This window comes from Alosa alosa, chromosome 5 (assembly GCF_017589495.1).
Source record: "Alosa alosa isolate M-15738 ecotype Scorff River chromosome 5, AALO_Geno_1.1, whole genome shotgun sequence".
Classification (NCBI taxonomy): Eukaryota; Metazoa; Chordata; class Actinopteri; order Clupeiformes; family Clupeidae; genus Alosa; species Alosa alosa.
This window is the reverse complement of record NC_063193.1, coordinates 33,997,101-34,024,564: the sequence shown is the minus strand read 5'-3', so window position 1 is coordinate 34,024,564 and position 27,464 is coordinate 33,997,101. Positions and strand designations below refer to the sequence as shown.

At 40.3% G+C, this 27,464-nt stretch overlaps 2 protein-coding genes and 3 long non-coding RNA genes across 5 annotated transcripts in view; 3 read left to right on the top strand and 2 right to left on the bottom strand.

Moving 5' to 3' along the window:
- The window catches only part of LOC125295308, a 195,125-nt gene that overhangs the window by 98,767 nt on the left and 68,894 nt on the right, over nt 1–27,464 (top strand). The gene's annotated exons all lie outside the window — the stretch shown is intronic.
- On the bottom strand, nt 624–1,575 carry LOC125295150. Its single transcript, XR_007193641.1, has 3 exons — nt 1,534–1,575; nt 1,315–1,425; nt 624–741 (listed from the first exon to the last, which is right to left on the bottom strand). It is a non-coding gene; the product is annotated as an uncharacterized LOC125295150 (long non-coding RNA).
- Nucleotides 1,593–2,348, bottom strand: LOC125295151. The gene is made up of 3 exons (XR_007193642.1): nt 2,294–2,348; nt 2,151–2,196; nt 1,593–1,628 (listed from the first exon to the last, which is right to left on the bottom strand). It is a non-coding gene; the product is annotated as an uncharacterized LOC125295151 (long non-coding RNA).
- LOC125295144 (zinc-alpha-2-glycoprotein-like) lies at nt 7,875–26,917 on the top strand. Its single transcript, XM_048244326.1, has 7 exons — nt 7,875–8,253; nt 23,106–23,354; nt 23,554–23,829; nt 24,216–24,503; nt 24,643–24,762; nt 25,472–25,524; nt 26,630–26,917. The coding sequence occupies exons 1-6, from the start codon at nt 8,199–8,201 to the stop codon at nt 25,507–25,509; spliced, it is 1,026 nt and encodes a 341-aa protein (XP_048100283.1). The 5' UTR covers nt 7,875–8,198; the 3' UTR covers nt 25,510–25,524; nt 26,630–26,917.
- On the top strand, nt 12,083–13,580 carry LOC125295149. The gene is made up of 3 exons (XR_007193640.1): nt 12,083–12,275; nt 12,357–12,438; nt 12,524–13,580. It is a non-coding gene; the product is annotated as an uncharacterized LOC125295149 (long non-coding RNA).

The following is a 27,464-nucleotide window of genomic DNA, read 5'->3' as shown; positions in this document are numbered from 1 at the left end:
CAATCACTGACTATACCTTTAATGGTTCTCTACCAAGTTTTGGACATATGTGACCGTTGCCAAATAAATGTCCACACCATTGGACTGTGATTGCTGCAACGGATCAATGTGTTCCTGCAGTCCACTGAGTTCCTCTGGGCTGAGTGGGCTCTCGAACTGAGGAACGTTTACTCCAAGATGGTTCTCTGGCGCGTCTCCACTCTGCTCCCAATCTATTTCAGGAATGTTTAACTCCTTAACAAGTACAAGAAAGCATAAAACAAGTTTACAATCATGATCATTAGCAATTAAAATAATTGTTTTCTGTAATAATAGTTCATAAAATATAACCTGAAATAATGTGGGCCAACAATGCAGACTCAAGTAAAAGTAAGTAAATCAGCTCAAACTTGTGCAAAACATGTTGCAATCCAAAAGCAATCTTTAGGAACATGCATTACATTCCCAAAAGGTGGTTCTCCTTCCTCTGCCTACCTCTGGATGGGGGAATTGGATGCTGCATTTGACAAAGCTCCCATAGCTGGTTTGGTGTCATGTTCTGCTCTGTCCTCAAGGGGTGGTTGTCCCATCCTCCTGAAACAGGTCCAAGGTCAACTGGAGCGAGGCAGGAAGGCGTAATGCAGACAGAAGAAGTGGGTGGTGTTTGTCAGGTCGAGGTGGCCCTCTTCCTCCAGCATTTGAAAAATGTGGTAGTACACATTGGTGGCCCCCATCCAGACATCGCGCCAAAGTCTTTCAATTCTATTCAAAAGAAAAGGCATATTGAATCATGTTGCAAGTTGTGATGATAGTACACAGGATACAAGTTACATCAAATTGTCACATCAAATGCATATAGTTGATGGGTATAAAAAATGCAGTAAAATTGTGTCAGTGTGTTGTCCTTAAGGCATTACTATTTATTTGAAAGTAGTAGTAAAATTCTAATGGATAGCTTGTTTTTATATTATCCTGAGTATGGAATTCTTGGCATTGACATTTAAATAAGATTCTATGTTCCGGTTGTCAAAGTCAGATTTACTTTCAATTTCCTCACATGTACTAGACAAGACAGGACAACAGTAAAGTGGACAGGCACAGGGGAGATATTGTTGTGTAAAGGCTGCATAGAGATGAGTGATGAATGGTGTGGAAGGGCAAGAGTTTCGTGTGCTGTGTGTATGCAGGAAGAGGGCTTACTGGTCAATACTTTGACACAGGTCAATAAAAAGTCCAATACAACTGACTGCTTGTGTTGCTATACAGATTTAGGAATATTTCCCAATAACAATTCTCAATAAAGTTAAACTACTGATAAACTAAGACCAAGCATACCTCTGGTTATGAACACTTTTTCCTGCAATAAAGCACCCACTCTCTGGTCCGCGCATGGTGAACATCAATCGGGCAACACCCACATTTTCCCCTCCATGATCTGCTCGCACTCTACAAGAAATAGCACAAGGAATTGCAGTAGCAAGGTGAACACACTCTAATGGTAAAGTAAACACACCTCAAAAACAGTCAGTCATTCATACCACACTGCAAATTTACCTGAGAGGATATCCAAACTCTTGAACAGCCTGGCTGAAAAAGGCAAAGGTTTGTGTCGGGGACCTGTTGTTGTCATCCGCATTCAAGTACATTATCTGTAACATTTCAACCACATAATTACTGAAGGTCATATTATCTTACTAGTAAAATGGGTTAGGTCTTGCCAGGTATCTTGCCATTAACCTGTCTGGCTTGCTTGGAACTAGGCTACTAGTGGGACAATAATAATAATAACCTATACTATTTGGATCCCATGAGGGAAATTTCATCTCTGCCTTTAACCCAATTGTGAATTAGTGAATTTACACAGCACAGCACACAGTGAAACACGCAGTGAGGTGCACAGCACACACTAACCCGTTACAGATGGCAGCCTGCTTATAGCGGCGCCTGGGGAGCAGTGAGGGGTTAGGTGCCTTGCTCAAGGGCACTTCAGCCATGGTCCACTGGTCGGGAATCGACCGGCAACCCTTCGGTTACAAGCCCGAAGCCCTAACCAGTAGGCCATGGCTGCCCCAAGGCCTAGTGCCTGCTCTCGCTACCTGCTGTATCTGTTTTATGTTGTCTCTAAAGCAATAGTTATTGATAGACAATTTTAACCTATCCTTAACTCTTACCTTGCGTGAGAAACCATCAATGCCTCCAAATATGACAATGTTATACCTAATAGATGAGAAGAGGAACAACAGTTAATACTTAAATTGTTAGATTACAGTATGTAAGATTTACAGATCTAAGCACCACAAAGGTAATACTTTACCGTATCAGTTTGTGGTTTGTGTCAATATGAAAGAGGTACTTGGGGCATGGAACAGGTATGTAGCCTTACAACACATCCCAGCTGAGTCATCCTTGACACAACCCCAAGGCTGTCCACTCTGTGCATTGCTGCCCTGATCACGATCCCACTGAACCTGATGGCCTAGTCTTCCAAGTGCTCCCCTCATTGTTCTGTAGCCTGAGTGTGGCCACCACTGTTTTACCTGAGACACCAGTTCATCAAGCTCAGCATCTGAACACCTACTGTACTGAGCTCGCTTTCCAGGCAGGTTATGGGCAGCCATGGATCTATACAGTGTTGCACGGGACACCCCCAGCAAGTTGGCAATTGTGATCACTGGGTGTCCGTTTTACATCAGATGCTGTACATAATCCATATTGATTGCGATTTTTGGTCGCCCACTCCCAGGACATCTTTCAAAATTAATTGGCATTGGTAAGTGATCGTCTTGGTGCACTCTCAACTGCTGAAGTGCCCTGCACAGCTCAATTAATCTGTCCATGACCTCTGGAGGCACTGGAACATGCTGGGCAATAATGTCCATGAAAACCAGTTCCTGTGTGCAAACGAATTCTAGGAAGTCAGGATCAAGGGGTGTTTGTTGGAGAGCCCGATGAACTCTGTTGCGCAGTCTTTCCATCACATACTGCATTAATGCGTTCTAGAAAGCCAAACATTAAATAAATAAATAATTCAGGCAATTACTCAAAATAACACATGTGTAGAAGGTGATGGTTGTGTATGTTAAGTGTGTGTGTGTGTGTGTAGGGGGGGGCAGGGGTGGAGTGGGGTAGGGGTGGAGTGGCAGTGTACTATGTGTATGTAGGGGTGGTGGTGGGGGGGCTGTGTGTGAGTGTGCACGTGTGTGTGTGTGTGTGTGTGTCTATGCTCTGAGTCTAACTACCCAGCTGAAAAAAACAGCTTAGATTATGGTTTGCTGGTTTAAGCTATGTTTTTGTGAGTTTTCATTTACTGGTTTAGCTGGTTAACCCAGCTTATGACAGTCACCAGCTGAGTTTTTATGGTTTAGCTGGTTGGGCCAGTTTAGGTTGGTCATTTTAACTGGAGGTTGACTGGTCAATAGAGCAATGTCCAGCTTCATGGCTGGTCAAACCAGCCATGACCATCTTAAACCATCAATGTAAGATTGATAGCCTGGTCACCAGCATGACCAATATAAAACATTACACTTACCGACATGACCAGCTTCCTAAGGTGGTCTCACAAGAAAATCCAAGCGGTGGCCCAATGAGCAAACTTGACACTTTGTGTCAAACTAGCAACATGCTCACTAGTATTGCTAACCATGCTAGCAAAAATGTATAGTTTTCATCAAGTAACAAGCATACGACTGTGTGGACAACACTGCCTTCAGATGAAAACGATAACCATCTTTACTTATTCCGTTATTACAGTTTAGCTGGGGCTCAATTAGCTTGATTTGTTTCGTTTTGTAGGGACCTGGGATCATAGAGCTGCTATCATACCTGGCTAACACTCGCAGACGTCGAGTCAATACCTGCTAACGTCTGTATACTGACCAAGTAAACTCATATCTCTCTGAAGAAAAAATCCACTATAACACACACAAGTAACAAATAGAACTACTTACCCATCCAGGTAATCCACCGGTCGCTTCCACGTTCATCTTGTAATTGCGATTGAGGCCAGAACCGTATACCAATAGAGCCTAGCTATCGTTGCACAACGCCTTTGCACAACACTGCCATCTGCTGGTTGTTCAGTGGAGGGTGTCTTCGCATTCAAATCTAGTGGTATTTATTTGTGGATCTTGGTGTGCAGTAGGAATGTCTCAAAATTACGTCATCTACATAAAAGCAAAAAGGAGATTCACAAATGCAGATTCCACATACAAAGTCAAGCATATTTATTTTCAAATCTCGAAAATATATTTACAAAGACACGTTTATTTATATAAATTTGTTTATTTATTTGTATGTCACATTTTTATATTTGTATTTTGTACTTGGATATTTATAAATGTATGTATATGTATATATATCCTTTTATATTTATTTAAATCTTTTTGAGACAATCCTCACTCCATAAACGTGCAACTCAAACAATTCCTGGGATCATTTCCTAGTTTATCAAAACGGATGTTACGGACTCATTACTCCTCATCTCATGCACCTGTAGGTGTCAGCCAGTGAACGTCTACGTGGGCTGACCCCATCACACATTAAACATATACAAAGAAATGTCTAATACATCAATAGGTTATACAATTTAGTCACAACACGTCAGTTTTTCCCCCTTCTCAGCTTCCTCATTCTCTTGGCCAAATGTGAATTTATTTTTGAGGTGCCCGTCTTCCTGGTGCCATATGAGCTGTATTTCACGTCACTGCAGTTCACCTGTTGGCAGCTCTAGAGCCTAGAATTTTCCAAATACAAAAAACAAATCATGCTGATGTTATCACTTCTTGATATCACTTCTTTTTTTCATTTTGACATTCATACAGGTCACAACAACTTCTTGAACGCGTTCTGTCATAAGGAAGTGACATCAGCATGGAACACAAATTATTTGAAAATACAGTAAATCTGAGTTTTGAACACCAACAACATGGTAACTATACTAATTTTATTTCATATCCAAGTTTCACTGTTAAAATGCATTGATCTTTGGTATTTCCTAATATGGGACTGAATAAAGTCAAATGGCATGGCTGACTCCACAGATCTCAACTAAATATGGTATCAATCTCCATTTATTTACAAGAGGTAGTTTACACTTTGCAGTCAACTGTGAATGACTTTGAATCCTTGCCACTGATACCTACAGTCCTGTTCAGCAGCTGTCATATCATGAAACATATCTGGAGCATGAGGGTGGAGTTGTTCTAGCACAGCATTCCCCATAATAAGTACTCATGAAGTACGAGTGGAGACCATGCTCCAACAGAATAACTGAACACAACAATGAAGGATACGGGTGTCACCATGCGGTTGTGGAAATTCCCTGACCAGGACAGTTATATGTACACCCTTAAAACGAATGTGTTGAAAACAATACGACTTGTGTTGATTTAACACTTCTCCGTGTCCAGATAGGGACAACACAGTGTACCTTTGCTGTTTAAATACATTTCCGGCTGCAATTCTTTGATGTTTGCTGGTGTTGCTATTACGGTTGTATCCATGGTTTAGCTCTTTCACTCCCACTTTCAATTTTGAAACTCAAAAGTCATTCCTTTTGGTCGCTGATTAATTTGCCATCCACTCGGTTTCTTTTCTATACCAGTTAGTAGCAGCTAACCTAAACCTTTTGAAATTGCAAAGGAAACGCATGCATCGTTATATTGAATCATACTCTGTATACTCTGTTATTTCAAAGTCAAAGTCAAAGTCAAAGTCAGCTTTATTGTCAATTCCTTCACATGTTCCAGACATACAAAGAGATCGAAATTACGTTTCTCACTATCCACGGTGAAGACAAGACATATTTGACCAATTTTAAGTCCACAGACAACATAACATTCAAGTAAACAAAAAGTAAGTAAATAATTGAATAAGAGGGCACATATAATAATTGAAAAAATAAGAGCAGCAAATTTTTTTTTTTTTGAAATTGTGCATAGACAGTCAATAAAATACTAGTGCAAATACTGTAAAATACTATAAAATACTGTTTGACCCTAAGTAATAAAGAAAGTGGCATAGTGGTGCAAGTTATTGTAAGAGCAGCAGAAGTGTTGTGTTTTCAGGACAACAACACCAAGTTGTAAAGTGTACAAGTGTGCAAGTGTTCAAGTGTGCAGGTGGAGTAGTGCAGGCTGACCATTGTGGGTCCAATGTCCAGGGGTGTTATGTAGCTGAGGGTGGAGGGGAGAGGAGGGGAGAGAGTTCAGCATCCTTACAGCTTGGTGTATGAAGCTGTTGGTGAGTCTGGTAGTCTTGGGGCGCAGGCTTCTGTACCTCTTCCCAGAGGGCAGTAGATCAAACAGATTGTGGCCGGGGTGACTTGCATCACTCACAATTTTAGTGCATGCTGCGGGGAGGTGGGTGGTGTAAATGTCCTTCAGGGAGGGTGAAGCACCAATGATCCCTTCCAGCTGTGTTCACTATGGCTGCAGGGCTTTCCTGTTGTATTCAGTGCAGCTTCCGCCCCACACAGCGATACAGCTGGATAGGATGCTCTCAATGGTGCCTCGGTAGAATGTGGTCATGATGGCTGGTGGAGCACTTGCTTTCGCCTGAGTTTTTTAGGAAGTACAGGCTGAGCTCTCTTAAGCCAGTGATGCAGTGTTGGTGGTCAGGAGAGGTCTTCACTGATGTGCACCCCAGGAATTTGGTGCTGCTCGCTCTCTCCACCACAGCACCGTCGATGGTCAGTGGCAGGTGTTGGGTGTGACCTCTCCAGTCAACAACAATCTCTTTGGTCTTGCTGGCGTTCAGCAGGAGGGTTGTTGTCCCTGCACCACGTGGTCAGATGGTCGACCTCCAACCTGTATTGAGTCGTAAGCCCTTGGTGATGAGACCCACCAGATTATTGTGTCGTCAGCAAATTTCACTATGTGATTGTTGCTGTAGGTTGCAGTGCAGTCATCGCGTCAGCAGGGTGAAGAGCAGCGGACTGAGCACGCAGCAGGGGGGCCCCTGTGCTCAGTGTGATTCTGCTTGAGGTATTGTTGCCAACCGCATTACTACTTGGGGCCTCTGACAGAGGAGTCCAGTAGCCAGTTGCAGAGGTAGGTACTGAGTCCCAGTTTGTCAAGTTTGCAGATGAGTTGTTGTGGTATTATGGTGTTGAATGCAGAACTGAAGTCTATAAACAGCAATCTCACATATGAGTCTCTTTTTCCAGGTGGGTGAGGGCGGGTGGAGGGCAGAGCAGATTGCATCCTCTGTAGGCCGTTTGGCTCGGTATGCAAACTGGAAAGGGGTCAGGGTGGGGGGAGAATGGCTTTGATATGTGACATGACAAGCCGCTCAAAGCACTTCATGATGATGGGTGTCAGTGCCACAGAGGCGGTAGTCATTGAAGCAGGATGGAGCAGTTTTCTTGGCACAGGTATGATGGTGGCAGCTTTGAAACATGATGGGGCCGATGGCTTGCTTCAGGGAAGTGTTAAAGATGTCTGTGAAGACATCCTTATTTAAGTAGGCTACTTGGGCAAATCCGTTTCATGTCCACTCTGTCTCTGGCAGTGCGTAAGCAACTCCTCAAGGTACTAGTAGGCTAGAAAAAGGCAGGCAGGTAGGCTGTTATAGGCTCCCACTTCATCTTCCGTAGACCATTATTAAATTGTGGTCCAACTCCATGAATAGTGGTCCGCGAACAAATGTGATGAAAAAAAAGTTGTTTTTGTTGTTGTTTTAGGGCTAATTAAAATAAAGATGACATATATTGTTAACAAATCTTGTTCCTTGTGCCCATTTTTGAATTTGAGCCCCTGCCCCTCAAAAGGTCTCTGCATGTCCCTGATCTGAATATTGTTATTTTTTGTATTTTCCAAGAGACATGTGACATAGTCGACACAACAGACTCAGTCCCGTTACACCATATGCCTTGTAACCCTAGTTTCAGACTAACCTTGGATGGACCTTTGATGGCATGGAATATTACTTTGCTGTGTTTAAATCTGACAGCAGGAGAGCCGTCAACATTTCATGCAATTTTGAGAGTTTTTTTGGCCTTGACTTGGCTGGACTTGATCAGCAGGTTTGGGGTGTTACTGTGAGAATATAACAACAAGGAAACAGAGCACATTATCTGGAGTGTGGGTGGAGTTTTTCTAACAAAATGTTTCAGTGAAGAATAGAATCTCACATTTAGTCCAATGGGTGAAAAAGACAGAAACTAGAAGAGCAAAATTCCATCAGCTGAACAGAAAGTAACAATTGATGCATACGCCAACATGAGGCTACTGTTTCTCTCCTACTTATTCCAGATTTTCTTGACAGTAAAATCAGGTAAGGCTGTTTTCATGGATTATTTAACCAAAACACTGCACTGTATTGGTACACACACTGGGGATTCTGCTAGTGATATTTTGGCTTTCACACACTGAATTCAAGAAAACAAAAGACTTTTGCACACCTCTTCTGCTCAGGTGCGCATCAGAGAAGATCTGAAGCCGACAGCAATGGAATAGATAAATATCAAAATAGCACTATATCAAAAAACTGCAATGGAAACATTTTTTTCGCATATAGATGAGTCGCATGACACTATAAGGGGCCGTTCGGTATTTATGGAATGGACCACCGAAGGAAAATAGGGGAGGGTCATGTCTTTTTATTCTTTGTTGAGGGGAGGGTCACCCAACTTTTTCATATTCATGAAAACAGCAACATTTCAAAGTGGCTTGTTTGGTGCATATTTGTCCATGTAGCTCTGTGTCGGTCTTCACACTTCGGGGACCCCTCTGCACACCACGTTTATCCTTCATTTCCTGCTTTCTTGCAGGGTAGCCTAGGGAGTTAAATAAAGGCCTGGCACTGTGGCTTTCGAGTGGAGATACTGAGGTTCCTCTAGGCATTAGCAAAGATTCTAGAGCGAATGTGATTTCTGGCGCCATTGCATTCTCTTTCGTTCCATAGCTGTCAACATTGAACATTGAAAATAAGGGAGATTTTCTGGGTTTCTCACCCAAAATACTGGAAAATGTCAACATTCGTCCCCGTTAACGTTGGAAGGGCTGCAGTAGTAGCAACAAAGAAGCCTAACAGCCTATATTCATTTGGTCAACTTTATAGCTCTAAAAAGGCTAAATTTACCTTTGGTTTACTTTTAGTTTACCACTTTTAACAGTGGCATGCTTAACATTAGTAAAGCATACTTGTGCTTCATTCATCCACACATCCAGCTCCTCCTAATGTTTTGACAAGCATATCTACCAATTGACCTGTTCCTGCCCATCTCTAGCTTTGCTGTCTCCATCCTTTCTGTTTTTGTTGTTTGCAAAAAATATATAGTATTTATAGTCCAGTCATTTTAGGAGAAAGGGTTGAACAAATTGCAACACAAGCAAACTTAAATGATTTTGTATCCTCAATATGTTCTGAGTAAGGGAAAAAAAGCCCTGAAGAATCCCAATAGGGGAAAAGTTTAGAAAAAGACCTAAATATACCCTATTCATGCGCCTATACAGAATTTTTCTCACGCAAATAAGGGGTAAAAATTAACCTTCACATATCACCATTAAAATTACTGAGTTGATTACTTACATCAAGACAAACAAAAAATGTATTATAAGTTTTTTGAAATGGTTTGTTAACATTGGCAAACAGGGCATAATGTAATTATGTATAGCCAAAACTAATTGCAACATTTGACAAACAAATTGTCCAAGGCATGGAGGAAGATAATACATGTCTTAACTGGTATTATATCTCATCTAGAGGGTATATTCTTATAGAAAATATATAGTTTATGGTGTTTTATTTGTTTTCCCTGGACAGTATAGGCCAAAATGTATCCACTTTACACTAGATTCGCCTTTACAGAATAGAGGGCAATGTATTGTGCATGGCATAGAGGAAGATGGGAAATGTCTTAAATGGTGTTATATCTCCTCTAGAGGGTATATGCTTTCAGAAAATATATAGTTTATGGTGTTTAATTTGTTTTCCCTGGACAGTATAGGCCAAAATGTATCCACTTTACACTAGATTCGCCTTTACAGAATAGAGGGCAATGTATTGTGCATGGCATGGAGGAAGATGGGAAATGTCTTAAATGTCTGGAGCAGAGGTGGGACCAAGTCACTGTTTGGCAAGTCACAAGTAAGTCCCAAGTCTTAGCAGTCAAGTCCAAGTCAAGTCCCAAGTAAATACAGAGAAGGGCAAGTCGAGTCCAAGTCCAAGTCACATCAAAGCCAAGTCGAGTCCAAGTCCAAGTCCCAATCTTTTTCAAGTCCTGAACAAGTCATCAGGTACTCTTCACTTAATAATGCCATTATTAGACTATCGATCATAATTTTAGCACTTCCATCTAATCCACAGTATTTTTTTTATAAATACAGATTAAAATATGTTCAATGTTTCTGTCTTGTAATCTTTTACGACATATGCATGTGCATACCTGTGTAATATACACATGTGCATACCTGAGTAATCTCTACAAAATGGATAGCTACATGACACTCAGCACAGCTGCAAATATATATAATGTTTTTCCAAATTGCGGAGCCCACTGTAAGGATGAGTAATAATTTGACTGATGGTATTTCACTGCGCTAGGCCACAGATTTGCCTGCAAACAATTTATTAGGCTGTCTGCCAGTGGTGACTCATAAGGGAAGCCAAGGTCAACACTTTTATATTATTTAAAAGATAATAATGACAGTAATTTTGTTTTAAAGTATTAATTTCTTAAGAAATACTAGACATTTGATGCTGTTTATCTAATTTGTAAATGGTGCACGGTCACTTAAGCCCATTGTGTGCCACTGTCCACACGTTCTCATAATGATCTTTTTTTACCAGCTCAGTTCAAATATAGCCTATGGCTAGTCCACAAACTTGTTTGTGCCACATGTATAGCACACTTTTAACAATGATAAGCATGATATTAAGTTGGCACAAACAGCTTTCATTCCTTTGGAAAGAGAAGCATGTATGACATGATGCTTGCTTGACATTTTCTGTTTGCAATTAAAAGTGAATTATGAGCCTGGTAGCCGGTAGCCACCTAGCTACAGTAGCTGAGTGGAATGCGTTTCAATCGGCATATCGTGTGCTTCATGTAAATAAATTATTGAATACTTCAAGACTCACCAGTTCCATTACACAAGGCAAAGACAACTCTTCATAATATTCTTGTCCACTTTCCAAATCACAGTGAGTGCAGCTATGTCATAGTGACCTGGATCTCAAAGTTTATAACATTATAGTAGGCTAGTGAGAAACGGATAAATTCACAATCTCCTCTAATCTCGTATTTTTTTGCCTCCACGATTTCTTTTTATATGTTTCTTATATTTAAAAGAAGATATCAATCATCATCAACAATGACAAGCCAGCTAGGAACTACTCGTTTTCTCTCCCTCTCGTGCGTGCTTAGATGTGTTCTCAATTAAATGCAGTAGCTTAGCATAAGTTTAAGTTGGATCTTAATGGAGAGGACTCGAAAAGTATCATCTTTATGTAACATGCTGTTGGTGCTTTTTGACAAACGTTCTCTAACAAGAGTGCAAATCAGTTTGCAGTAAAGCTACTAGTGATTGGCTAAATGTTGGTCCTTCCTCTGTCTCTTGGTGCCCTACACACAGTGCGTAACGCGTGTGGGGGTAGTGGCAGTAGGCTACTGAACTGTGCTCTGGCCGCTTGTCTCCGCTATTTTTTTTTTTTTTTTTAGTCGCGGGAAAGCGTCTCTGGGTTGACTGGTACACGATCAGGAAATTTAGTTTTTGATTCGAGACATGTCAAGTCATCACAAGTCAAAGAGGCAAAGTCCGAGTCAAGTCTTGAGTGAATAGTATTCAAGTCCAAGTCGAGTCGCAAGTCATGCCGAATTTTATCAAGTCAAGTCTGAAGTCATTAAAATCATGACTCGAGTCTGACTCGAGTCCAAGTCATGTGACTCGAGTCCACATGTCTGGTCTGGAGGGTATATGCTTTCAGAAAATATATAGTTTAGGGTGTTTAATTTGTTTCCCTTAATAGTGCAGGCCAAAATGTATCAGCTGTTCACTTGATTCGCCTATACAGAATAGAGGAGTATGTGTTATGCATGGTATGGAGGGAGATGGGACATAAGTTGATTGATGCTATATTTCATGTACAGTGCATATACTTTTAGAATATGTATATGTAGCCAGGGACTACGCCCCCAATTGATTACATGGGCCGGCCCCATAATTTACATCACATGGCGTAAATCACTTCCTCATTTAGCCTAGGCCTTAAATCGCTATATGTAGCAGCATTTGGATGGTGCTGTGTTGCTCAGCTCTTTCGGAATATAATCCCCCCCGGTCGCTGCAAGGAAGGTAAGCCAGGGTTTATTTTGGTGTCCAGCAGACGCTCGTATTAATGCCCCCTTAATTCACATTTATGCATTCACTCATTAGATTGCAGTTTTTGACGGTGAGCTCCCAGCGAACACTCGGCCACATTCCTCCCTTGTCCTAAGCCCCTCGGTCTGCTGATAAGGTGCGTTTTAATTCTTTGAATTTTGACTAGATGATTCAGTGTGTGTGTGCTAGTTTTAATATTATATTCTGGGAATGGTTAACAGGTGGGTTCTGCACTACGACTTGGTCGAATTGGCACTCAGTTTAGCGTGGATGCAAGGTAATACCAGCATGTACTGTCATGGGTTGCATTGCGTATCTGTTGCTGTTCAAATGTAATGCTAATGCTACTCTGTTTGCCTTCAGGAAGAGCTACCTATTGCCATTGCTGTTTTGCCTTGTATTTTATTTATGATTTTTACAATTTGTTTTGTTTACGTGTACTATATCTCGCACACAGACGCGGCTGTCTGGGCTGGCTGATTGTGGGTGATCTGTCTCGTTACGCCTGCATGTCCGTGTGCTTTGAGGGGGGAAGTTTGTGTCTGCGTCTCGGATCATTTTATTGTTTGTTTTGTTTGTGACCAACTGTGTTCGTCTCGTAAATACAATTAAGCTGCATCAGCATCACCCTTAGTGGCTGGATATCGCCACAGCTGGGGATCGGTCGGGCCCCCTGGTGGTTGGGTACTCTTTGCTCCCTCGGATTGGTCACCTGCATGCTTAGTGTGTTTCCTTATAGCGTGTTTGTGTACACTCTTAACTGCGTGTTAGCCACACTCACAGCAAAGGGTGGTGCAATCAGCGTGTGCGTGTGTGTGACTATTTTTGCACAGGTAAATTGGTGTCTCTTCTGGGTGCTTTCCCTCCCTCCAGTGGCCCACCTGACATACTTTCCCAGCTGGTACAGTATTTCTTGTCCCTTTTTACACTAGATACATGCATATTTATATTGGACTGTAAACTGTTGTGATTGTGCTTGATTGTAAACTACCTATTTAATGAACTAAATTTAGTGACATCTAATAAAATACATATATATTTTACTAACTATTTCCCTTCCAGCAGTTGATTTGCCTCCAAAAACATTAATAAAACTTTGCATGAACTTGAGAATTGGGTCTCTGCTCTCTCTGTCCATATAAGAACTTGTGTTTTAAGGTGTTATAATTGAGTAGGGTACATTTCCCAGTTTCCCTCTGGGTGGCGTAGTCGGGTTCCTTTGCGTGACTTTGGACTCTTATGGGCCCTGGTCACATATAGTTTTGACTGTTCTATGACTTTGCTAAAACCATGACCCATGCATAGGCATGCATTGTTAATTATTAATCTTAAACTATATTTATTAGTATAGCATTTTTGCCAGATGTCACAACAATAGAGTCACTTGGAGGCTAACTGCAGTTATCCCATCTGCACCCGTCTGTCGAATTAGGCCATCTTCAACTTTGCCTTCACAATTTTTCTGCATTCACTAACATAAACATACTGTGCTGTCAGATTATTGTTTTAGACAAAAATTGTACAAAGTAAAGGGGCATCATACAGGCCCCTCTGATTGGACAGACAGTATATCAGTCAACCCCTGGGCAAGAGGTCAATTACTATAAGACTTGCAAAATGATGGACTGATACTTTAGTGTGATATACTGTATGTTTCAGTGACCTCTAAATCAGATTACGTAAACACCAAAACCACTTTCCTAGGCTGAATAATGCTTAACTATGTGTTTGTACAGATTACACATTGTGGAACACTTACATGCAAAAACACACTTGGCTCTATTTAAAGATTCAACAACCATTTCCATTGATTCAAAGGGCCACAATGTAAAAATAGACACCAATTTTGCAACAAACCAGTTGGAAATAAGCCAAAGAAATTCACTCTTTGAAAATAAAAGAATGTTCCTCAACAATGCAAGATTCTAAAATTCCATGTAAAGTTAGATGGGGTCAGATATTCTTTAGAATGTGTATTCTACAACATTCTAATTACAGTTTTGTCAGTATTTGCTGAAGAATAATGCATAAAACAACCCTCATTTTAACATATTTCCACCAACTGGATTTTCATGGTATTTTACTATGGTGTAAAGATCACCAACTGAAATATAAAAATGTGAAAATAAATTCTGTTGCAATTAGTTTTGGGTCAGACCTTTGCCTGGACTATTAGCTCTGTTGTGGTATTTATACAAATTAACTACCGGTATACGTAATTACATTATGCCCCGTTTGCCCATGTTAACAAACAATTTCAAAAAACGTATAATGCATTTTTTGAGTTGTTTTGATGTAAGTAATCAACTCAGTAATTTTCATGGTGATATGTGAAGGTTAATTTTTTTCCCCTATTCACGGAGAAAAATACTGAATAGGCGCATGAATAGGGTATATTTGGGTCTTTTCGAAACTTTCCCCTATCGGGTTCTTCGGGCTTTTTTTTCCCTTACTCAGGACATATTGAGGATTCAAAATCAGTTAAGTTTGCTTGTGTTGCAATTTGTTCAACCTTGACCCCTATTTTGGCTTAAAATGACTGGACTATTATTGGTAACCAGTCATTCTCTCTCCTGCGCAAACAAAATGTGTTACGTTCCAAGTACTGTTGCTTAGTGCGTAATTCTGCTTCATAAAGTTGAACAAATACATTTGGTTATTTTACAGAAAAATATAAATAGCCAGTTTATGGTCTACAGTGCAGAGTTGGTAAGTTATGGTAGGCCAACTTGGAGTGAATAATGTGAGGGGGAAATGACAAAGATGGACTTTAACCTTTGATTTGATACTTATGTTTCTGTAAGCTCTTACAGTTTTGAATAGACTCTTCTGTTTAGCTTAAAGGATAAGTTTGGTGTGATATTGACCTAAAGTGTGTTGAAACATGATACCGAGTGTGAACTTTTGTCTCATAGCCCATCTTGGCTTGTCCCCTGCACTCCGAAATCTGGCGCTAGTTAGCCAGTTAGTAGTAAGATGTGCTCTGTTTCCTTCTACCAACAGGTTTTCAATGAGGGTGCCTCGGGCATCGGGCTAGCCATGCAAATAAATCATTGCCATAAAACCTGGCAGTTTTATGGCAAGCGGTTTTAACATACCTTATGGCAAACCGCCTACACTGGGTAAACTTGAAAGCTTACCATTGTGTGTGCATGCATGGTGCTGTTTTTAACATTTAAATGTATTATTCGTAGGGAGCAATGAGATATTGATAGTCAATTTAATATAACAGTTAAATTTCATGTTCAAATTTGTCTTATCAATAAAAAAAAGCAATTCATGCTTTAGACCATTTAAAAAAAAAAAAAAAGAAAAACAAAGTACCGGTTCAGGCACCGTTTCGGCACCGTTTTAAAAGTATCGATTTAGCACTGGTATCGGATAAAACCCAAACGATACCCAACCCTAGAAGGTACTGTATGCATAAATCGTCTTGTAAATAAACTACCAATGTTGGAAAGTATTCTTAAGTGCATATTAATATACAGGCTATGGCCAGAGGCACGCTGAAAAATGTTACACTTTTTCACAATTATTAAACCGCTAGATCCATTCTCTGAACCAAATTCTCAGTTGCCTGAACACATTTCTTGAATCGACAAACCTTTTGACTAAACCCTTCACATGGTGCACTAAAAAATCCTTGATTTTTGCTCCATTTTAACCCTCTCTGGTGAAATGTAACTTAAGATTCTGATACCATCCTAGCAACATTCTGGACAATGCCTCCTAGCAAAATCCATTTATGAGATTTTCCTTTACACCATTACAAAATTGTGTGGTTGCTTGTTACCCTTCCACCAAGTTTCTACACCTTTTCTTTTACAAGTTCACATTATTTTTGGATGTTCAATACATTCATAAAGGGTGAGACTCCATTCCCAGAATACCAGGCTATATTTATGCTGGATGACATCCAGTTTGCATATTACGACTCAAATGGTCAAACAAGGTTGTACACAGAGGTCTGAATGGTCCGGAGAGAACACCTGACCTGGTATATGTTCCTCATGAAATCAACAATGAATGACATTTCTAGCACTAGGTGGTGATATAGGAGGTTTTTTTCCATAACTTTTTGGTCAACGATTCCCGGGCCACAGAAACCCCGGGGCTCATGCAACTTGGGTTGCTGGTTTAAACCAGACTCCTGCCCCTGCCAAGGGTAAATTTAGGTTTGTCATTGCCTATGAGTTCAAATACTATGTGAGTGCAGATACGTGTAGGCTATACTCTGCTTGTCACACACACATTTTAGAAAAGCATGTGGTTACACTTTACTTGACAGTATCGACATAAGAGTGACATGACACTGTCATGAACGTGTCATAAACAAGTCATAAACGTTTATGACATAACGCTTCTGTTGACAAGTGACATTCATTTTTTGTTATAACAAGTTAGGGTTAGGATTAGGGTTAGAGGTTAGGATTAGGGTTAGGTTTTGGGTTAGGGTTCATGTGTCATGACAGTGTCATGTCACTCTTATGTCGATACTGTCAAGTAAAGTGTTACCAAGCAAGATTTAGTGGAGTCATGGTGTTGCATACACTGTGATGTGTGCAAGCAGATTTCTTCTGCAGAGATACATTCACTTGTCGTCAAAATACCAACATCCTGTTTGATTTTGCGTTCCTTGCTCTTAAGGAGAATGGCAGATGTCACTCTCATTCAGTGGCGTGCACAGACATTTTGGGAGGCAGGTGCTCAGCAGGGGGGGAGGGGGCACTTTTTAGCGCACGTGAAATACTTAATTAGGCTATAAAAAAAAAATTACACGCACATGTTGAATGAAATTTGACTTGTGCTGCAATTAGTAAATCAATATACAATTAAGACAATAAAGAGACCAAAATGTGTTAATTTATGTTGCCTAACAAAACCTATACAACAGAAAACGTTCGTCTTAACACATAGATTTGCAATTGCAAACTCTACCGAAATTATTTGTAGCCTATGTGGTCGTCCTCACGTTATCTGTCATTGACTTGGGCTACAGCGTAAAACTTTATCAGGTGACCAGTCGGCTAAAAATGCTTAGTTGTTTGATGCTGTATGACAGTGTTTCCCAAACTTTTTTTCTGGGGACCCACTTTTTAAAAATGACAGACCATCGCGACCCATTTCACTTCAGATCTAACATGCAACCACCAATATTGTTTTAGGCCACAGGTTCTAAAACTTTTACATGCCCCCCCTAACCATTCTACACTGCCGTATGTATAATAGCGCCTAGGTCTGGCCTACTACCACTACTATTACAGGGATTGGTGATTGTAATGGTAAACTGACTGACTCAGTTTACCACAACTCTGCAATCTCAATTACACATGAAACAGTGTTAAATATTTTCAAAGCTATAAAATTCTCGCTCAGTTTTGTACAAACACACAACCTCAGGTTTTCCTCATCCTGCTTTGAACACAGTTGTGTTGCATTTTGAGCACCATCAGCGTGGAAAGTTACCTAAAAGATAACGTTTTAATGCGCATCCGAGAGTTTGGGGATATTCTTGCATTCTACGCAATCGTCAATCTTCAACATAGTAAGCTGTTCCTGTATATCTAAAGAGAGATGTTGTACTAGGCTGCGTTGCGTTGCAGACATATGGATCCATAACAGCGTTAATTCCGTATAAATGTATACATAGCAAATAACTCAAGTCGTTATAGGCTATTGTACCCTATTACTGGAGGTTTCTTTGGAAAGTTGAATCCGCATGTTAAACGTTTGCTTGTTTATAGGCCTTATACTAAGGCTGTATTGGTGTTGGGACAAGCTATGTTGTAAGACTGTGAAATGAATAAATTTCAGAATAAGAGGCTTTTGCGCAATAGCCAAAAGATAATAGAGTTTGCGAGGTGGAAAACAAGAGGAAATAATAGCTTTTAAAATGTCCATTTAAATTGTAGCCTTATATAATGCATTGTTGTGCATTTTAAATCCGAAATAATAAGGAATGTGAGGAGGCTGCTATTAACTTTAAAGAGTGCATCTACAATCGAAACTATCAGCCTATGACGCAAATTGAATAGCCATGCCCGGTATACGGATGTCTGCTTTAGTTGACAGCATGGTACTGTAACTAGATTCGGTCAACGGAAGCTGCCCGTTAATGTTCATGCTGATTCATGTCCCTTGCATTTTGCAACTGCGAGGTCCATAGCAGGCGCCCCACAGAAATGTTTCCTTTTGCGAGTGAGATGCACGCTGCCCCCTCTGCGACGCGTTCGCCCCCAGTTTCAGAGCTATTCTAGAGCCGTCACTGTGGTAAACAAACTATATCCTAATAGAAAACTGATAGCTTTCCAGGTTAAATGGTATAAGCTAGGCCTATTACACAACATAAATTGTGCTGGCGACCCAAATAAAATCTCCTGCGACCCACCCGTGGGTCGCGACCCAGTCTTTGGGAACCAATGCTGTATGAGACATTTTACTGCACACTAAAATGATTACACGTTGGGATTAGAGGGCAAACTGTACGATTTTACTTGATCTGTAAGACAATAAAGAGACCAAACAGTACGAGGAGTTATAGTGGGCTACTGACTGACATTACATGAATGCAGATGGGAAGTAATGGGGAACTTCCCGTTTCTTCTGTCACAAATGAATTGTTGCCTAACAAAACATATACAACAGAAAACGTCCTTCTTAACACATACATTTGCAAAATCTACCGAAATTATTTGTATGTGGTCGTCACGTTATCTGTCATTGATTTGGGCTACAGCCTAAAACTTTATCTAGCTTCATCAGTTTATCAGGTGACCAGTCGGTAAAAATGCTTGTTTGGTGCTGAATGAGACATTTTACTGCACAACAAAATTATTACATGTTGGGCTTAGAGGGCAAACTGTAAGATTTTGCTTGATCTGTATGTCACCTGGCTGATGGGGCACGGGAGAAGCACCCTGTCAGCGACCATGCCTGCTATCTGAAGACGCTTACGTGCCCTGCGCGCGACCGCGCGAGTTCACGTGACAAAGGAAGACGCCGGTGATCCACTAGCATGCGATGCAAACTCCTCAAATCGCGACGCTATCCTCAATGAAGACGCTTTGATGGGCGTTCCCTTTTGTAGATGAGTGGAAACGGCAGGGCAAGAGCAGGTAGCCTAGTAAGCAACCAAACAAAATGTTTCCCTCCACTTTTTTGAAATTACAGAGGGAAAGTCACATCTATAAATTAGTTTGCAAGTTGGGCGGTCATTTCAATCATGAAGTTGTCCCTGTAGGATTCTAGCCACACATCATACAAACACGGAAATGTGGACACTGCTATGATTAATTTTTCTCATCTGCCATGTTTCTGTACGTTGGCGGTAACCACCATAGACATAATATACATAGACGCCGCATTGGCTGCTGGAAACAAGAAATACGGCCGCCATCTTGGACCGGTCATACTCCTCGTTGCGTTGCAGCAGAAGACACAAGATGACAGCACTGTGCAGCATGTTCCTTTCTCAAATCGGGCGGACCATTTCGGGGATTTACTTTTCACAAGTAAGATTTAACATAACCGTACTATTGGTTATATTTTGTGAATAGAATATTACCAGAGAGCTGAGAAGGAGCAATCTTTGATATTACTGTATGAAAATCGTAGCCATCTAGCTAGGCTATGTTTACTCTGTGTTCACCCGGCTATGAACTGAGACTTGATAAGTCATATTCCATAACACTGACTTAGATTACAACTGACACAATAAGGCTATTGTAGAAATAAATCATACTAGATTTGGCGGTGAATTTTACACAAGTGGCACAGACTAGCCTATTGGGCAATCGCTAGCTGCTACTTGTAGCCTAAGTGTGTTGGTGGTAGCCTCACTTTCCTGAATAAAGTAACTTTTCAATAGCTCAACTTCTTTATTTATCAAGTAGCTTAGCCAGACAAGCTACACTTTTCTTGTCATGTGAAATTAGCACAATTTAAAGTAGCTTCCTATGTAGTGAACTAGCCTACTGCTGTGTCTGTGTTAGGCTACTAATACATTTGACTGGGTGGTAGTTTTGTGTAGTGTTTTATTCATGGCAGAGTAACTGATAGTTTAGCTCACTAAAATTTCGAAGTAGCTTGCCCAACACTGTATTATTCACATGTCATTTACCCTAACAAGAATAAGATGCCTCTCAAATTCCTTTTCATTCATTTTATTTATTATTTTGTATCTCTCCAGAACAACTGCCTTGTTCAAGGAGACTGTGAATGAACTGAACGGTCTCCTCACACCCCTGGAACTGAGGAAGGTGCAGCTCTTCATTGCAGTACTGCAGGGCATCTGCTACACTGTGACTGAATGTTTGATTTATGAGCTCCACCTTCATCACCTGCATTCGCCATTCTGTGTCCCATTTTCCCATCGCCTGGTTGACTCCGCCCTCTTTTTATGGAGTTTACCCAGTTTACTATGCCATCTTATTTGCCCACCTGCTGTCTGAAGCACTTTTGTTCTCAGCCAAAGTGTACCCAAGCAATTTTAGCAAGGTGGGAACATACAAAATGACATGCACCAGTTGTCGAAATCATAGAACCAACTGCATGACGGTAACTCTGTCTCACTGAGCCTGTGAAGACACTCCCTGATTCTTTACTGATTGCAATGAACGGGTTGATCTTAGCAGTTTCTAAAATGTTTCTTAATTCCTTTTTATTTAATCTCTTCATTGGGGCTGGAACCTTTCTGTGAACTGTAAAACAGATGCTGTTGATGAACCCATTGACACTGTACAAGTGACAAGTCACCTTTTTTGTCTTGAATTGATGAACTGTTACACTTACTATGCCAAACCAATGTCTGTTTTTAAGGATCAGAAACAAAACCTACAAACTTGCACTTTACAATATTTATGGAACTTGTCTAACAAATGATGTTGATATTGAACCCAGTTACTCCATTTCCTTTATGCCACACCAATGTCTGTTCATCACTTTATTTTTGATGGCACTGAACTGAAAATGTTAATGGATTTTTTTCTGTAAATTTAACTCATTAAAACTTGTATCAAACCAGTTTTTGTCTATGCTGTCAAACGTGGATTAGTTATGTTCCCAGTTTTTATATTGGATGTCATCACTTTATAATATATCATATATATCAGAATATTCTATTACTGTTAAGCCTACTATGAATATTATAACACACAACCATGTTTCCTGTATCATACAGCTTTTCTACTGGGAGGTGTACAACTTATTCTGAGTCAATTTACCCAAGTTTGTCACTAAACCACATAGGCCTACTTGGAATACCCCTCAGATGTCTGAATGGCACTGATCTCACTTAAATGTTTATGGAACCTTTCTGTGGACTGTGAATAATGCTGTTGATGGAACTTTTCTGTCAACTGTGAACTATATTTAACTCATTAAACTTGTATCAAACTAGTTTTGTCTATGCTGTCAAACATGGATTATGTTCCCAGTTTTGATATCGGACGTCAGGTCACTTTATATCATATATCAGAATATTATATTACTGTTAAACCCACTATGAATATTAAAATACGCTAAATCATGTGTCCTGTATCATAGCTACATGTATGACCTTTGCAGCAAAAAAACCGCTGCGGAGAATCTGTTCGGTATTCAGTGAGATATGATTAATTAAGTGCGCTGACAGCTCATCTCACCGCCAAACAGATTACACTGAGTGGAGTGGATGACCGGTCCAAGATGGCGGCTCCAAATCTCGTCAGCGTTAGTAAGGAGTAGCGGTCGATGCGGCGTCTATGTATATTATGTCTATGGTAACCACACTACCGGAAAATTAGGTTTTGTTTAGGCTACCTGATGATGGACTTCCCCTGCGTATTGCTCTGCTATTGGTAACTGGCCTCGTGATGGGACGGATTCATTTGCATAAAGTTGGGGATTGCTGAACTTTTTTGACGCGCCGCTGCCACAGCACTCGTCGCACCGCATACCCAGAATCCTATGTGGGTGCTGAATTCGCTTCTCATAGAAATGAATAGGGATACTGCGTCGCGGAGTTCGCGATGCATGCTAGTGGATCACCGGCGAGAGAGATAGGTCGGGTGTGCGTGAGCAAGGAGGTGGCTCATTTCGGGGCATTGTTTCAGTCGTTTTTAATGGCTCAGGTTTTCAAAAGATCATTTCAAAACCGACCTCAGTAAAATCTTAATAATATTAATAATAAAAAAAAAGAAAAAAAAGAAAAAAAGTTTCAAAAGGGCATTTTCGTTGATAAAGGGCAAACTTCCTAGTGCTTTAGCACCACCTAGTGTCTATGTATGCACGCCTATGCTCTCATTGGTTTACTGTATGTCACACCCAAAAAACACTCATGACTAATTATGAAACATAAGAACAACTCTTTTAAATAATGCGCCTGGCGCAGGGACCAATTTTCTTGTTCCTAAAATAAGAAATGAGAAATCAGACACACCCTAAACATGAAAAAAGTGAGGCCTGTCACACCCACACACACACACACGCACACTCATAAACCAGTAAAACCACACACACACACTCAGAGACACACATACACATAGAAGCGCAAACATACATGCACACACTCACTTACGTACTGTACACATAGCATGAGTTGCAAGAGTAGGAGTATGGAGTTGGTGATTGAGAAAATTGACAATCGTGATTAATTTCTGCAGAGTGATTTATTTGGTACATCTAGTTATGTCCGTGCTAGATGAATAACTGGTTGGTTGAGAGAAGTGAATCAAGATGATTCTTGATTTGTCTCATACATGATGTAATCGGGGGTACTTTTCCATGCAGTGATTCACCAAGGTTATACACCTTTTTCTTCTACAGGTTCTCATTCTTTTTGGATGTTCAGCACATTCATAAAGGGTGAGACTCCATTTCCAGAATACCAGGCTATATATATGCTGGATGACATCCCGTTTGCATATTACGACTCAAATGACAACAAGCTTGTACACAGAGGTGTGAATGGTCCGGAGAGAACACTTGACCTGGGACATGTTCCTCAAGAAACCATCTATGAATATATGAGATCTAGATCATCCTATCTGAGACAGCTTCTAAACCACACAAACAGTGAGTCAAAGTATCTGACTGGCGAAGTACCTTTTAGCAACATCTACTGTATAGTGTAGAAACAGTAGAAGAGAAAGACGAGACATTGAAATAAGAGTTATACATAATTAATGTTAAACTCAGAAAAAAATGATAGTGATGTAGCAGTTCATATATGGATTTTAGCGTCTCAACATCTGTCCTTCTTGTGCTTTCTGAGGTTTTCATGTTCTACAGAAAGCTGCGGGATGCCAGTTACAGGGAAATGACGACGTAGGAACTTTAATGAGCAAAGACACATTCAACGGGGAGACTGGAGAAGTCCGTTATTATGATCCCCAATCTGACAGCATTTATACTGACCAGGTGTGGCCAGATGCAGTGGATAGTATATGGGTTGGGAGTGTGCATTTAGTTTTTGCATATTACCATCCCTTGTGCATTGAACACCTCAAGACAAACCTGGAGAAAGAGAAGAATCGTGTTCTTAAAAAGAGTAAGATTATTTGCTTATTGGCTTTGGACAAAAGCATCTGCCAAATCCCATAACCATTATTGATAGTTGTGCAAATGTTGCCTAACAGTACTCTATAGACATATTTCAATTGTGTATGGATTGTGTTTTTTTTTCTTTAACAGTGATTCATTTTAAGAATGACTTGTTGTATGCTGTATTTATGACTACATTTCACAGTGAAGCCCAGAGTAATCCACTACGGGGTGCAGTGTTAATTGTTTTGAATAATGCACTGTTGCATTATATGCATCTGTTGTGCAAACATTAATGATGGTCAGAGAAATGCACCAAAGTGACTGAGAAAAACTAGTGATCCATTTTAAGGTTGACTTGTTCTGTACTGTATTTATGGCTACGTTTCACAGTGATGCCCAGAGTCAGGCTCCTCCAGAAGACACTCCCAGACTCTGGAGGGGCCAAAGTGACCTGTCTGGCCACTGGTTTCTACCCCCGTCACATCAACCTGACCCTGCACAGAGACGGCCAGCCTGTGTCTGACCACCAGATCACTGGGGGGGAGCTGCTACCTAATGGAGATGAGACGTACCAGATGAGGAAGAGCCTGGATGTCAGCGCAGAGGAACTACAGCATCATCACTACACCTGCACAGCTGAACACCTCAGCCTGGACAACAAGCTGGACATCAGTTTAGGTATTATTGATTTTGAATGTTGGATATATGCTTTGTAGTGTATTTTGTTGTTTTAGTATCAGGTGTATGTTGTGTTTAGTTTTGATGTCTGTGGCTGCTTTGATGGCTGAACCCTCATACTCCTGTACTCTCTGGGCAGATCATGAGTGGGATTCAGTCACCACATCCATAGTGCCCTCCGTGCTTATTGCTGCTGGGTTAGTGTGTCTTGCCGGAGTTGGGGTCGGGGCCCTTGTCCTATGGAGGAGGACCCGAACAGGTGAAACAGGTCTTACTGATTTCACTTAAATACTTGAGACCTTTAGGTTATTAAAGTTCAGACCTGCCTACTGGTAATATGTGTGACAAATCAATGCAATTGTGCTGATTGGAAATACCCAGAGGCTCAGAGTGTACAGTGTACAGTATTGTGTACAGTCGATATTTGTGTATCAACAAAATAGTTCCACTGCTCATACAATGAGCTATGCTATTTAACTCTGACAGATCTAGTAAAAACATTAGGTCTGCAGGGCTGATTACAAACACAAATTCAGTTTCATATTAAATTCCAGTGGTGATGTACACACAGTAGGCCTAACAGATGATTATGTGACACTGGGACATACAATAGCCATGACACAACAGTGAAAACAATATTGTGAGATTGTCTATGTTTTTATCTGCTTATAAAATAGTCAGATACAAACAATATGTAGAATTCCTGCACACAAAAAAAGCTCTGGCCATATAACCATATAACAGTTTAGCCCAGTGCCAGAAAAGACAACAACACTTGTTTATGATTAACATGTAGTATTGTACATGCTATTACCTGAATGGTATGACTGTAATCACCTGCCCTGTATTGTACATGCTATTACCTGAATGGTATGACTGTAATCACCTGCCCTGTTTTGTACATGCTATTACCTGAATGGCATGACTGTAATCACCTGCCCTGTTTTGAGTCAAATGGTTCTGAACAGTGTTTCAGGTCGAGGCTCACAGACCTCTCTGCAAGTGAACTCAGAAGCTTCAGGTGAGTGTGCCAGTTTTCTCATTCCATACATTTTGTTACACTGCAAGTGATAAAGATAGTTTCCAAGGCTGTTTGTTTTATAATTATTTGTGTTCATTATGACCGCCGCTAGCATAGCGGTCATACAGGGGTTGTCAAAGTCCCCCGTCATGAATTTTTGGTCAACGATGATGAGGAGAGGAGCTACAAGGCAGGACTGTCTCACACACACTATCACACACACACATATAAACACACACGTGCATACACACATGCACGCATACACACACACACATCCACACGCACAGGCACACACACGCACACATAAACACACACACAGGCACCCACACACTCACTGACACACTCACACACACACACACACACACACACACACACACAGGCACGCACATAGAAGCATACACAAAAGTTGCAAGAGTAGGGAGTAGTAGAGTATGGAGTAGTAGATGGAGACAAATTGACAAGCGTGATTTATTGCGTGAGCATGTACAGGACTGAGCAACGGTCATATTTGTAACGCTATGCGGTACATCTAGTTTTATTCATGATAGCTTTGCACAGATTTGATTGTGTTGATGTTTTTTCTCATTCCATACATTTTGTTCATAACTTATGCATATCCATATGTGTATCTGTATCTTGCCACAATGGCGACAGTGATCCTAATTTGTGATTCTGCCTTGTGATTCAGATCCACATTTGAAATGTGAGGTTACAGATTCCTTGTTGTAAATGTAATAAGTAATGCAACTATTTTAATAACTTAATCAAAGTTGCGTAACTTATTACATTTGACTACACTGATATACAGGGAAAAGATACAAAATCAACAGAATGAAGTTTCTATTCTAGCTTTACATTTTTGTAACCCCTTTGTAATCTCCAAAATGTTGTGTTTCAACAGAATCTGTCTGTAATTTAAATGCATATTTGTTGTCAGCAACTGTAACTATAACTGTAACTGATTACTATAACATGTATTTAGTAATTGAATTGTGCAACTCTTGTAATTACTCTCCAACCTGTGATGTAATTAATAATGAAAACAGTCTGCTGATCCAGACAGTTCTGAAGTTATTTAAATCATGTTTTCTTGCATTTCTTTCAGAGGAATACATGTGTGTGTCAACCACGGATGCAAATTCATGAAGACTGATGAAGACCTGCAGCCAATCACTGACTCAGAGGAGGCACATTTCTGTAGGAGTTTAGGGCTGTCCCACTGTGAAATTCTAATGTGTAATAGGGCTCTCTCATAGACTTTTTGAGCTTTTTAGAGTTATGATGTGTAATGCGTAACAGGACTCTCTCATAGACTTTCTGAGCTTTTTAGAGTTATGATGTCACACCATATAGAGGGGGAGCAGCTTCACAGAAGAGAACTTCTGACGGCAAATTTGAGGAAAAGTTGGTAAACCACCCTTCTTATCTAATTTTAGGGTGCTGATTCTGAATATTTTGTTTACCAAGCTCAATTCTGAGTTCTAAGCCGCATAATCAGCATTTTAACATAAAATAGCGATTTTTTTTGGCTTATTTTACCCTAAATTGGGTTGATTTCAAATGTAATCACTAAAACCAAATAAAAGTGTTCTCTAAATACATGTTTGAGCATTAAAGAAGCCATACTATAGTTTATTAATGTATTTAATGGGAACATGATTACAGTTAACATGTAATAAACTCGGAAATTCTAATCAAAGCACAACCATATTTTTATTGCTAACATAGTGAGTCACTCATGTTGTGTTTAATGCATTTCATCACTATGGAACTAAATTTGTCTCAATAATATTTGTATATGTGCAGAGGGGGATCCACAAATATTTCTTGATTTGCATGTGTTTTGATATCTTGATAATTTAGCTCCATACATCACAATAACAAGTTGCACAGATAACCTTCAACTCAGAATATATCCTACAGTGCATATGAACTTAGAT